This window comes from Nansenia antarctica, assembly GCF_963989245.1.
Source record: "Nansenia antarctica genome assembly, chromosome: 16".
NCBI classification, from domain to species: domain Eukaryota; kingdom Metazoa; phylum Chordata; class Actinopteri; order Argentiniformes; family Microstomatidae; genus Nansenia; species Nansenia antarctica.
Genome location: NC_137686.1, coordinates 14601457 through 14616456, shown reverse-complemented (window position 1 = coordinate 14616456; position 15000 = coordinate 14601457). Strand labels below are relative to the sequence as shown.

Below are 15000 nucleotides of genomic sequence, written 5' to 3'. Positions count from 1 at the left end.
GCTGTCAAGCCCCTGGTGACAGCCCTGGTCTGACTGGTCTGCCTGTCTGTCAGTCTACTGTCTGTCTGTCTGACTGGTCTGTCTGTCTGTCAGTCTACTAGCCCCTGTCTGTCTGTCTGTCAGTCTACTGGCCTGCACACTGACGGTGGTGGTCACATATGAAGCACTGTACGTTGTATAACAGGGTTTTGTTTGTACATACGTATGCACACACACACACACACACACACACACACACACACACACACACACTCCTCACACATGCACACACACACACACACACACTGCCCAGGCGTGGGAGGTGGACTGTAGGATGGCGGGCACACACACACACTGTCTTAAAACACATGATGCAGTACTGTGTATTATATACAATCCATGTGGGAGTTTTGAGTGAGCGCCAACTTTCATGTTGAAATGCTCTAGATAATTGCCTACTATTTCAGTGATGCTTATTTGACCTGCTTTCTGCCAGAAAAGATCAAAACCAGGTCAGAATAGTACTTGCAGGGTGTGTGTGTGCGACACACAAGATCAGAGTAATACTTGTAGTGTGTTTGTGTGTGTAGTGCACTTGTTGTGTGTGTGTGTGTGTGTGTGTGTGTGTGTGTGTGTGTGTGCGTGCGTGTGCGTGTGCCCGCGTGTGTGTAAGTGTGCCCGCACCCGTGTGCGTGCATCCTCATCCATCCTACAGTCCACCTCCCACGCCTGGGCGGTGTGTGTGTGTGTGTGTGTGTGTGTGTGTGTGTGTGTGTGTGTGTGTGTGTGTGTGTGTGTTCTGTAGTGATGATGTAAAGCCCATCGACAGAGAAAAACAGAAAAGAGCAACTCAAATTGAATCCTCCACATCGCCCCCCGCTGGCCTCTGTGTCCATGGCGGGGAGCCCCGGTGCCAGATAACCCAGCTTCATTACAGTAGATTAGCTGGCTCGGCTCTGCGCCAGGGCGCTACGCTCCCCTAGCCCCCTGCCTCCCCCCCCCCCCCCTTCAAGGCATCCACAGAACCCAGTGATTCAGCAGGGTGCAGATGCTGCCTTCGGAGCTCGCTGGTAGGAGTACGACCTTTAATTGAGCTTTGATGAGTGTGTTAGGGGTCCAGGTGGCGGAGGGGAGAGGAGATATTGTGTGTAGGTGGGATGAAGGGGGGCTGCGGAGGTTGTGTGTGTGTATGTGTGTGGGGGGGTGGGGGGGAGGAGGCTGAGGAGGTTGTGTGTGGAGGTTGTGCTTGTGTGTATGTGTGTGTGTGTGTGTGTGTGTGTGTGTGTGTGTGTGTGTGTGTGTGTGTGTGTGCGTGCGTGTGTGTGGAGGTGGGAGGGGGGGGGCTGGGGAGGTTGTGTGTGTACGTGCGTGTGCGTGTGCGTTTGTGTGTGTGTGTGTGTGTGTCCTGTAAGTAGCCTACAACTCGGTCAATATCTTAACGAGTGCATCCTCCAAAAATGATTGTTAATATTATCTGATGCTCTCATGTTCCTCTTCATTTCCCTGGATTTCTCTGTACTGTACACACACACACACACACACACACACACACACACACACACACACAGACACACACACACACACACACACACACACACACACACACACACAGACACCAGCCAGACAGGTGAAGACCCTCAATCTAGCCATGCTCTCCTTCCTGTGGCCTCTCCGTCACCCTGCATTGATAGCAGACTCAGGTGACAGGGTCAGTCTGTGGGGGGCTGATAAACCCTGAACACACACACACACACACACACACACACACACACACACCACGGCGGCAGGCAGCCCGACAATGCTCTGAATGCAATCACTCAGGATAAGAGCCGCGCTGGGGCCTAATCCGTCTCCATGGCAACCGCCCAGCCAGGTACGTCTGAACACTGACAGCAGTGTGGTCGCGGCCATGGAGATTGTCGGCGTGGCAACACAGAGAGAGAGAGAGAGGGGAGGGGAGGGGTGGGGGGGATTGTGGCTCCGCAGTGACTTATCTCTCTGTTGTGATGATAATCAGATGAGATGATTATGGGGTTAGTTGGTCTTTAGGGGGGCATGTTTAGGGAGATTGACATGGGTGTGATAAGTGTGTTTGTGTGTGTGTGTGTGTGTGTGTGTGTGTGTGTGTGTGTGTGTTACAAGCGATGCTGACAGATAGAATAGCGAGTCTGCTCTGTTGTCTTGTCTTTGGAAGTTGCAACGTACAGATGAATGTTACTACCTCCTACATTTGACGTTTCTTTTGACGTTCAGCAGACTCCTTTACCCAAAGCGGCTTAAAATCAGAGTGTATTGTCCCATAAAAAGCCCCCCCAAACCAGGATGTAAAGGTGTAAATGGTTTGTATGTACAGCATGTTTATTCTTTAATTGTGAGGTTTGTTTTGAGCCCGTCTACCGATGCACAAGCTGACGCTAACTGGAAGGACACATTAACATACGAACACAAGACCAGGTGTTCCTCTGCACAAGTTAAACCGTCATCAACATCCAAGTACAACATCCAAGTACCTGTTTTTCAAAGCGTATTTCAGGAATGACCCTAAAAATACCCCGGCAATTTCTAAAAACCACCTCGTTTTATGCAGCGACGAGGCAGCAATTAGCGGTCTCACTTCAGGTCTCTTCCCAGCCTGGTAGAGATCCTCGCTATCACCACACTCTCTTCTTCTGTGGTTGCTTCTTCTTCTGTGGTGGTGCGGTCGGGGGGGGCTTCTTCGGTGGTAGAACAGGATGCAGTCGCAGACTCGCCTCCCTGTTAGAGATGTGAACCTCCCACAGGGCTGGGTGATTACTCAAGGTACACACACACACACTCACACCACACACACCCCCACACACACACACACACACACACACACACACATATACATAGAGTACCACGCACACAAGCAGATTTAAACTCACACACGCACACACACACACACACCACACACAGGGACAGGCGCACACACACTCATACATACATACAGTACCACACACACACACACACACACACCCCCACACACACACACATACAGGGGCAGGGGGGGGGGGATGATTACACAAGAAGTGCAGCCCTATTTGCCTGGGTTGTCTTCTCCGTATTCAGAGGAGACTGTGTGTGTGTGTGTGTGTGTGTGTGTGTGTGTGTGTGTGTGTGTGCGTGTGTGTGTGTGTGTGTGTGTGTGTGTGTGTATGTGTATGTGTGTGTGTGTGTTATTACAGCTAGGAGAAACTACTCCAATAATGTTTAATGAGCTCGCCAACTGACGGCTGAAGAAGAAAAAAAAGGCAATTTGGCTTTTCTTAAGATATATTGCCCTTATCTGTCTCTCCTGCCTGATAAAGCAGCATATTGAAGTCTCTAATACTCTTCTTTTTGTGCCTTTGAAAAGATGAAAATGAACATGAGTATTGATTGAAACCAGAGGCTGCTGGGGAAAGTCGTTCTATAATCTCCCCTAGACAGGACGACTCTGCGGCTTAGATAGATAGAAACTCATTCTTCAGATGGTATATATTATCTCCTTCTGTTTCATGATATAGCCTAAGCTTATGTGTCTCAGATGAGGGAGCAAAGAAAGTTTGATACTATTGTACGACTCTTAGCCGCGTCACACACTGCTTTGCATATTACATTTGAACCATTTTAGCAGACGGCTTTTTTTCCAAAGCCACTTACAATTACAGATTACAGGGACAGACTCCCTGGAGTCACTTAGCTAAGCTAAGTGCCTTACTCAAGGGCACACTAGTGGTGGTCTTCCCAGGTGGGATTTGAACTCATGACCTTCTGATCTCCAGTCTATCCACTAGGCCAGGTGACCACTACCCGTAATGTTGTGGCCAATCAGTGGAGGCTTGGTGATGGTAGAAATCCAAGGACAGACTCATGTCAAGCTACCATTCCTCATTCCGTCCCCTGCGTTAGAATGAGGCCGTCCTCCGATTTCCACCTCCCCCAGCCTCTCCTGATGTCTTTTTTTTAATGCTGTATGTAAAGCACTTTGAATTGTATGAGTTGTAGAGAAATGTGCTGTACCTAATAAACTGGCCTCGCCTTGCCTGGTGCCAATGCTCAGCACTGTGCCGTCTGTCTGTCGAAATCTTTTAACAGAAATATCGTAACGTGTTTTGAACACCGACGTTGAGAGGTTCTAAATACCTCGGTCTGTCAGTCGGTCGCTGCGCTTAGTTACGTTGTTTTGTTTGTCCTGTGAAAATCTCCTAACCCCTAACCCTAAAGCGAGTTGGGAACGCCGGCGGATTTGTGACAATAGATTGAACCCGAGGAGGATTATTCTGTGAAAAATCCCAGGTATTACAGGATTACAAGGGATTACGTTGTGTGTCATAGCTACTGGATTGCTGGTTCAAAAGTTACACTCAACAGAGAGGGTTCACCTGTAGTATTATTATTATTATTATTATTTATTTTTTATATATATGTTTTTGTGACATTTCTGCTTTATTGAGATCGAGACAGTAGAGATTGACAGGAAGGATGGGTGAGAGAGAGAGAGAGGAGGGATGACATGCAGGACAGGTCGAAGGCCGGAATCGAAACAGGGACCCTGCGATCACGTGGCATGCGCCATAGTGAGCTCTCACCCCCCCCCCTGTAAGCGCTCTTAATGAAACCTTTAGCCTTAGGAAGAAACAACCAGATGTGATCGCGGTCTTTTATACACAACAGCGTTAGACTGGAATCTCAAAGACTGGCTTTTCTATGACTTTCTATGGACGCATTCTGGGTCAATGTCACAGTGTTTTTAAAGTGACTTGCGGATCACAAGTAATCTGGATGTATAATGGGCTGGATTTGTGAAAGGTTTTTTTCTTCCAGGCGCTGAAAGTGCCTCAGCATTTAATGAACTACTTTAATGTGTGTGTGGCTTCACCGTAACTGGGTCAGGGGAGGCCGGTGGAGTCGGAAACCGGAGGGGCTGGCCTCATTGTAATGCATGGAACGAAGTCAGGAAAGGTATCCAACACGTGTTTTAGACCGTTCCTTAGTCCGTTCCGTGCGTTATGTTAGAGCAAATTATCAATAAAAGCAGCCTGTTTCGTTTCAAGATGTATAAGAAAAGATATTTAATATTCTTCTGCAGAAGGAGGAAGTTTACAGGTTCGTCAGACGGATCTGAAGATTCAAAGTTCCTCGTAAAGTCCAGATCATTCATTTCATCTCAGTATTTATGCAATCAGGTACCCCCAGGTAAGGGGTCCGCCCTCGGGTGAGGTTTAGACCAATCATGAGCAATGGGTGTGGACTTGTACATTGAGGAAGATGATAGGGGATGAAGGTTAAGGGGGAATCGGCCCCCACTTTCTCCTAGTTACACAAAGGTGAAAAAGGAACACAATAGCCACAAACTAGTTTAGTCTGGTCTTAGAGTACCGGGTCTGGGGAAACACAAAAGTCCAAAACTGCTCTAGATGGCTTGGTCCATCTCGGGAGAAAAGAGATCAATCAGGTCTTTGTAATCATTTAAATGTGTCTGTTGTCTAGCCAATGTCAAGCTTCAAGTAGAGAAACTGGTTTCATTGTGTGGTTACAACAGGAAATCAGTTTATATAGCTTTGCCCTAGATATCCAAAGTTTGAATCTTAAATGTAGAAAAATGTCTAGTTGCATATAATAATTTTCTCTTACAGTTACAATGAGCCCGTCCTCCGATTTCCACCTCCACGGGCCTCCCCTGATGTGCCAACTGTAACTGAGTGTGTGCACCCTACATTGCGCCAGACTTCGAGTCTGACTAGCGAGGCAACCTTCTGACAGGGTCCTGACCTCTGACCCCCCCCCCTTCTTCCCCGTCCCATAATGCTTTGCAGCTTGGCGAGGAGACCTTCAACCGAGCGAAGCTGCTGAACGTGGGCTACACGGAGGCTCTGAAGGACGGGGAGTACGACTGCTTCATCTTCAGCGACGTGGACCTCATCCCCATGGACGACAGGAACCTGTACCACTGCTACGACCAGCCAAGACACTTCGCCATCGCCATGGACAAGTTCGGCTTCAGGTACGTCCGGTCCTCCAGACGGTCCTCTGTGGCTTCAGGTACGTCCAGTCCTCCAGACGGTCCTCTGTGGCTCAGTCGGGTAGAGCCTTGAGCTAACAACGCTTAGGTTGTGGGTTCGGTTACTGCAAACCTGGGAACCTTTCAGTATACAGTACCGGTATATACTCCCTGTCAGCTAAATGACATACACCAGGCCTAGATAGATAGATAGATAGATAGATAGATAGATAGATAGATAGATAGATAGATAGATATGAAACTATCATTTGACTTGACATGAAAAAATAGTGTACTTCATAGAAAGCTTCAGAAATAGCTGCGATGTGCTGTAGTCTTTTTATTTTATTTTATTGTTTATTTATTTTGTGTTTATTTCATTTGGGACAGATGCAATAACATATGAATCTGACATGTTCAACAAGCCAGATGGACCATATTACTATCGTTTTTTTCAGTGTCTGTCCCGAAATAGACAGAACAATTAAAAAAAGTCTTATCTGAACAAAAGTACTGTCATCAAAGACAGATATGATCAAAGTAGAAATATGAAACCGTCATTTGACTTCATAGAAACCATAATATTTTCTCAAACTAATACTAATAATTGTTTAAAAGAGTTCAGATTGGACTTTAAATATGCTAAAAGGTCCCTCTCTCCCTCGCCACCCAAACTCACCCCTGTAATCCTCTTTCTGAGACATTTTTCACTTGAGACCAGCCAGGTGTTCCTCTTTTCTCACATTCGACTGGCCCTCTCAAATTCCTCTTGCCCTTCAGTACAGTACAGTGCCAAATTGTCAGTCGCAGAGAAGCTCAAGAAAAATGGCTGCCAAAACAGAGATTCACTCCAATCTGTTACTACAGTACGTGCTAAGATCCAGGGTGTTCGTCTCTGTCAGGGGGGGCCGGTGGAGGTAGAAATCGGAGGACGGGCTCAGTGTATTGCACGGAATGGAATCGGGAATGGGGGAATGACGTGTGATTCGTGTTCCATATCGTTCCTCGTTCCGTTTCCATGCGTTTTCGACGAGCCCGTCCTCCGATTTCCACCTCCGCCAGCCTCCCCTGATCTGTGTGTAATTTGTGACCGATTGATTGAGCCCGTCTGTGCCAACATCCACTGCGGACTTAGCCTGTTAGTCAGACGGCTTTACGCACGTCCCCCTCAGTGCAGCAGGGGTCTCTGCTAATATCAATAAGCTGGTACGATAATCCCATTTCTAAACGGGGTGTAATTCACCCTGGAGGGGATTTCTCCTCTCCCGCCCCCTAAGAGGTCGCAACATGTCAGTCTGTGACGCCTCTGCTGTACACACACACACACACACACACACACACACACACACACACACACATGCCTGCAAACACGCATACACACACACACACACACACATGCCTGCAAACACACATACACACACACACACACACACACATGCATGCATGCAAACACGCATACACACACACATACACACACACACGCACATGCATATAAACACACACACACACACACACACACACACACACATGCATACAACCACACATACACACACACACACACACACACACACACACAGGCACATGCATACAACCACACATACACACATGCAAACACAGATACACACACACGCACACATGCATGCAGACACACACACACACACATACACACACATACACACAGACAAACACACAGACAAACACACACACACACCCATTAAGGATTCTCTCTCCGTGCTGTGTTGTGTGTGAGCTGCTGCTCTAACAGATGGTGTCATTAGAGTGTTGCTTGTCGTCCTCTAACATGAGGCTGTCAACACACACACACACACACACACACACACACACACACATATACTGTATAAATATTCACGCATACAATCTCACGCTCTCTCTCTATTTCTCTCCCTCTCTCTTACTCACACAACACACACACACACACACACACACACGCACACACACACGCGCACACACACGCACACACACATTGACGCGTCATTAAGTATTGTGTCTTTGTGTTGTGTGTGGGCTGCTGCTGTAACAGATGGTGTCATTAGATTGTGCTTGTCGACTTTTAACATGAGGCTGTCACTAGCTCTGACGTCACACACAGACACACACACACACACACACACACACACACACACACACACCACCCACTGGCACCCGCCATGACTCCTGGCAGACTTTTGGCCCCCACCATGACACACTCTCTATCTCTCTCTCTCTCTCTCTCTCTCTCTCTCTCTCTCTCTCTCTCTCTCTCTCTCTCTCTCAGCCTGTGGAATAGCTGTAGGTCATATACATAAATTATTCTAAGCACCAATTGGCAAACTTCAACTTTTGTGGCCAGCCAAGCCAGCAGCGTTACACAGCACCCCACCGCCCGTGATTAGACACAGTCTGATGAATGAAACACAAACATCTCTGCGTCTGTCTCTGTGTCTCCAGTTGTCGCAGTAGGAGGCTGGCGGAGGTAGACATCGCAGGGCGGATGAGTCATCGTAATGCACGATAGCATAGACTAAGACGCAACGAGGAATGTTATCCAACATGTGAATGCTAGCTTCCGTGCTATCTATGCTACCTTCCATATTCCATAGACAGTTTCTCAATTACCGGTATACATTTTTACATTTGTTTAGCATTGTACTTACATTGTACATTGCACTAGCATTGTAGCCGCCCCTGGTCATAGCATAGATGACTGACTGATGACTGATAGGTGATTAATTGACTCCGCTTTGGATAAAGGCGTCTGCTAAATGCCACAAATGTCAATGCTGTCAAACACATTGTTGTTTGATACCGTTGCTCTTTCCGTCCCGTGTGTGAGTCATCTGTCCTCCGATTTCTACCTCCGCCAGCCTCCCCCGGAGCATGTTGTACATGGATTTATGTAGCTACTTCTGTCGCTAGCTGTATCTTACAGCATCATGTGTTTGCAGTTTACACCCAACCTTTCCCACACACAGTACTCATGTCATCCCTCCTCTCTCTCACCCATCCTCCCTGTCAGTCTCTACTGTCTCTATCCTCCTCTCTCTCTCTCACCCATCCTCCCTGTCAATCTCTACTGTCTCTATCCTCCTCTCTCTCTCCCATCCTCCCTGTCAATCTCTACTGTCTCTATCCTCCTCTCTCTCACCCATCCTTCCTGTCAATCTCTACTGTCTCTATCCTCCTCTCTCTCACCCATCCTTCCTGTCAGTCTCTACTGTCTCTATCCTCCTCTCTCTCTCTCTCTCTCTCTCTCTCTCACCCATCCTTCCTGTCAGTCTCTACTGTCTCTATCCTCCTCTCTCTCACCCATCCTTCCTGTCAGTCTCTACTGTCTCTATCCTCCTCTCTCTCTCACCCATCCTTCCTGTCAGTCTCTACTGCCTCTATCCTCCTCTCTCTCACCCATCCTTCCTGTCAGTCTCTACTGTCTCTATCCTCCTCTCTCTCTCACCCATCCTTCCTGTCAATCTCTACTGTCTCTATCCTCCTCTCTCTCACCCATCCTTCCTGTCAGTCTCTACTGTCTCTATCCTCCTCTCTCTCTCACCCATCCTTCCTGTCAGTCTCTACTGTCTCTATCCTCTCTCTCTCACCCATCCTTCCTGTCAATCTCTACTGTCTCTATCCTCCTCTCTCTCACCCATCCTTCCTGTCAGTCTCTACTGTCTCTATCCTCTCTCTCTCACCCATCCTCCCTGTCAGTCTCTACTGTCTCTATCCTCCTCTCTCTCACCCATCTTTCCTGTCAGTCTCTACTGTCTCTATGCTCCTCTCTCTCTCACCCATCCTTCCTGTCAGTCTCTACTGTCTCTATCATCCACTCTCACCCATCCTTCCTGTCAGTCTCTACTGTCTCTATGCTCCTCTCTCTCTCACCCATCCTTCCTGTCAGTCTCTACTGTCTCTATCCTCCTCTCTCTCTCTCACCCATCCTTCCTGTCAGTCTCTACAGTCTCTGTAGTCTCTACAAAAAACATCAGTTGAAAAGTTGAAACTGGTGGTGTTAGATACAACAGACACGTCACTGAGTGGCGAGAGTGTGTGTTGAGACAGCCAGGAGTGAGTGACACACACACACAAACACAAACACACACATGCGAGCAGCAGTCACACACACACACACACACACACACACACACACACATGCTTGTGCGCAAGCAGTCACACTCACACACACACACACACACATACACACACACACACACCACCACCACCACCACCACCACCCAGGAGGCTGTGGTACTGACAGGTCTCCCCCTCCGCAGGCTTCCGTACGCGGGGTACTTCGGCGGGGTGTCGGGCCTGAGCAAAAAACAGTTCCTGAAGATCAACGGCTTCCCCAACGAGTACTGGGGCTGGGGAGGAGAGGACGACGACATCTACAACAGGTAGGACTGGAGCACACACACACACACACACACACACACGCACACACGCACACACACACACACACACACACACACACACACACACACAAGGCAAGGCTGTTGGGTGAATACAGGAGAGGAGAAGATGACGACATACAACAGGTAAGACTGGAGGACACACGCACACACTCAAACACACACACACACACACACACACACGCACGCACACACACACACACACACACACACACACACACACACACACACACACACACACACACACACACACACACACACACACACACACACACACACGGCGAGGCAAGGCTGCTGGGTGAATACAGGAGAGAAGAGGATGATGACAAATACAGTATAATATATATATATATATATATATTATACTATTATTATAATAAGACTCCGGTACTCGACCCCGAACCGAAGATATCACTTCCTCGCCGAAAGAAACATATTTGACTCTTGACAAAAGTCTAGTCAAGAGTCTTTTTTTTTTTTACCTGTCAACCTTTCCCTCGCTCTGTGTCTCCCTCTGGCACAGCTCTCTCTCTCTCTCTCTCTCTCTCTCTCTCTCCCTCTCTCCAGACACTCACACGATCATCACTCCCTCCGTCCCGGCGAGATGGCAGACAGTCAGTCACTCATGACTTCAGAAGGGTTCACGTCAGTGTCAGCCAGAGGACACGTAGCAGCCATTTCTCTTCTTTTTCCCCGACACTTGTTTCTCCCGGGATAATAAATAGCTATGTCTTCTATCATTCCCCTCCTCCTGGGCTCAGGTGATATGTGACTCCCAGACTGCTATCTATGAACCCCCCCTCTGCTGCCCCCCACCCCCCAGTGTGAGAGAGAGAGGATATAGAGTTGGGCCCCATTGAGGAGACAGTGTGGTGGTGATTATAGCGTCACTGATAGAGGTTGGCAGGTGGGGGAGGATGTGGTAAAAGGCCTCCTCAGTGTTAACCCCCCGTCTCCGTCTCTCTCTCTCTCTCTCTCTCACTGTCTCTCTGTCTCTCTCTCTCTGTCTCTCACTGTCTCTCTCTCATTGTCTCTCTGTCTCTCTCTCTGCCCATCGCTTTCTCTCTCTCTCTCTCTCACTGTCTTTCTTACCAGGGCTCGACATTAAGGCTTGTCCGCTTGTCCGGGACATTTTTATGTTCGGACAGGTGAACTTCCTCCTGCATTGGTCCGACGGACAAGTCAAAACAAAGAGAAAAATAAATAAATCAATATGTATCCACAAAAAAATTATTCCTCCTTAAGTTGTAAAGTAAAAATGTTTTAACCAGCTATGCCGCACCTCATTCTTGCTGCCTATGAGGCTCGGCATAGCTTGTATCAGAAATTCTAATGCTATTGCGTGCACGTTATTAACTCCACTGCCCGCAACAGTGCCAACCTTCTAGACCGAAAAGTTGGCTTGTGGACATTTTAAGTCCGTAGTGAAAGAAACCGACACGTTACTCAAGCCAGCAAGCACAATGTTCCTTCAAGCACCTAAAACTGGCCAGGTGCCAGGAAAAGCAGGAAACGCAAAATGTCATCAGACGAAACACCAGCACCATTGCCGGTGTTCTGCCAATGTAGCTGCCTTGTCAATTAGGGCTGGGTTCAAAAAATCGATTTCCCGATTCTGAATCGATCTTCATTGAATGAGCGATTATCGATTCATAAATCCCGAGATCGATCTTTTATGTTTTTTTGTTTTTTTTCTTGTTTTTTTCTGCTTGCAGCTTCAACCCACAACGAGATCTCGTGGCCAGATCTCGCGCTACAAGAATTTATCATATCTCACGCAACGACCAGGCTTAAAGGCAGATGTCTGGGTGCATTTTGGATGTAAAAATTATGACGATAGAGATGAGCAGGACAAAAGCAAAGCCATATGCAAGCTGTGCGCAGTGGAGGTTAAATTTAGTGGAAACACCACAAATCTACGGAACCACTTATTGAGGCATCACCCTGACGTGAAACATGGAAAAGCGGATCCGAAACAAGCCTCGCTGATAAAGACGTTTGGTTGCAAATTACAATCAAATTCTCCGCGTGTACCTGACAATCACTTGCCACTTCATAAGCGAGGCTTGTTTCGGATCCTCTTTTCCATGTTTCACGTCAGGCACATCATGCCTCAATAAGTGGTTCCGTAGATTTGTGGTGTTTCCACTAACTTATTGTTACTGTATACTACAGTATTTTAATAATCATTGATTTTCCAATTATGTTTATTCCTGAATAAAATCTTCCAATCTCCAAAAAGTGAGAAAGCAGTAATGAAGGGCTTTAGTTTCATGGACATTATGGTTTACAATGTGTTTTTTTGTTCCCCAAAATACCCTCATCTATTGCACTATTTTTGTTTGAGTTTTGCACATTTTTATTTTGTATATATATATATTATGCAAATAAGCTATTTGAGACAGTCCTGAGGGATATGTGATGTCTTGTTTACCGATAGGCTATGTTTGTAGCCCCTTTATTTACACTGGCTGCAGTAAAGCACGTTAAAAAGCACTTTTTGTAGTGTCTGATTTAGCAAAATGTTGGTCAATGATGTTCATTCATGTTCCAATAAGAAGTACATTCATGTAACTGCTTTGGAGTCAATTCTTAATGTAAACATTGATATGTTTAACAATGCTACATGTTATAGGGTTCCTTGAACCATTTATAGCATTACTTCTGAGAATCTCTTCATATTCAAGGAAAATTGATATTGTAACTAAATCGAATCGGAATCGAATCGAATCGGGAGCTGTGAATCGGAATCGAATCGTTTTGGGAAATCAGTGGCAATACCCAGCCCTATTGTCAATGTAGCTGCCGTGTCAATGTAGCTGCCTTGTCAATGTAGCTGCCTTGTCAATGTAGCTGCCTTTTCAATGTAGCTGCCATGTCAATGTATGCTGCCTTGTCAATGTCTGCTGCCTTGTCAATGTATGCTGCCTTGTCAATGTATGCTGCCTTGTTGTCAATGTCTGCTGCCTTGTCAATGTCTGCTGCCTTATCAATGTATGCTGCCTGCCTTGTCAATGTCTGCTGCCTTTTCAATGTAGCTGCCATGTCAATGTAGCTGCCTTGTCAATGTATGCTGCCTTGTCAATGTAGCTGCCTTGTCAATGTAGCTGCCTTGTCAATGTTTGCTGCCTTGTTGTCAATGTATGCTGCCTGGCAATGTATGCTGCCTTGTCAATGTCTGCTGCCTTGTCAATGTCTGCTGCCTTGTCAATGTATGCTGCCTTGTCAATGTATGCTGCCTTGTCAATGTCTGCTGCCTTGTCAATGTCTGCTGCCTTGTCAATGTATGCTGCCTTGTCAATGTATGCTGCCTTGTCAATGTATGCTGCCTTGTCAATGTATGCTGCCTTGTCAATGTAGCTGCCTTGTCAATGTCTGCTGCCTTGTCAATGTCTGCTGCCTTGTCAATGTAGCTACCTTGTCAATGTATGCTGCCTTGTCAATGTAGCTGCCTTGTCAATGTCTGCTGCCTTGTCAATGTCTGCTGCCTTGTCAATGTAGCTGCCTTGTCAATGTATGCTGCCTTGTCAATGTATGCTGCCATGTCAATGTATGCTGCCATGTCAATGTATGCTGCCTTGTCAAACAATCTATGTCCGCTGAGTAGGAGAGCGCGGGGTATGTTGTCACATGCTGTCTTAACATTTACTGGGCACAATACATCACAATGGTATAAATGTCATACCAAATGAAAGAAGGAAGTCTTGGGCACCTATTTTGTGATTATATCTTCATATCTTATTTCTGTACAGAGCCGTAGACCGTTAAATAGACAGTGTGCATTTGTGAAAAACCCAAACCAAATTCAACTTCATTAAATAACTCAAGATTGAAACAATCATGCCTTTGAATCAAAACATTAATGCTGGCATGACCCCTTTACTTTAAACTTTGAAATCGAACGTTCTCTGGCGTGCACGTAGATCCACAGTAATTATTGGAATGTAATGTAATGTATTACTGGCTTGTAGTGTCTTAGTAGATACACACGCGTCGTCATATTTGGACAAGTAACTTGAGCTCTCGGACAAGTAAAAGATAAGTTCACTTGTCAGGAGGACAAGTACCTGAACCAGCTTAATGTCAAGCCCTGCTCACTGTCTCTCTCTCTCTCTCTCTCTCTCTCTCTCTCTCTCTCTCTCTCTCTCTCTCTCTCTCTCTCTCTCTCTCTCTCTCTCTCTCTCTCACTGTCTCTCTCTCTCTCTCTCTCTCTCACTGTCTCTCTCTCTCTCTTCCCATCTTTTTCTCTCTCTCCCCGCCTCTCTCTCTCTTCCCATCTCTTTCTCTCTCTCCCCGTCTCTCTCTCTCTTCCCATCTCTTTCTCTCTCTCCCCGTCTCTCTCTCTCTCTCCCCGTCTCTCTCTCTCTCTCTCCCCGTCTCTCTCTCTCTCTTCCCATCTCACTCTGTCTCCCCCCCCTCCCCTCCACCATCTGGGGGAAAAAAACATGATTGGAGGGGAAAGATGTTTTGAGATGGAAGAAAAAAGAAAAAAAACAACTATTTTACAGCACATGACTTCCAACAGGGCTGGTCCATCCATTGGAGGCATCGAGATTTCCCCAGAGATTTCCTTTACCACTTTTCAACAAAGCTATTTTCACTTTCGCTGGATGA

The 15000-nt window shown here is 46.8% G+C and overlaps 1 protein-coding gene across 1 annotated transcript in view; it reads left to right on the top strand.

Annotated features, from left to right (window-relative positions):
* b4galt2 (UDP-Gal:betaGlcNAc beta 1,4- galactosyltransferase, polypeptide 2) overlaps positions 1-15000 on the top strand; it is a gene marked incomplete at both ends in the record, with an annotated part of 122828 nt that overhangs the window by 88947 nt on the left and 18881 nt on the right. The window contains 2 exons of the mRNA XM_080546729.1: positions 5799-5986; positions 10249-10371. Coding sequence (XP_080402855.1) covers positions 5799-5986; positions 10249-10371 — 311 coding nt within the window. The remainder of the gene's footprint in view (positions 1-5798; positions 5987-10248; positions 10372-15000) is intronic.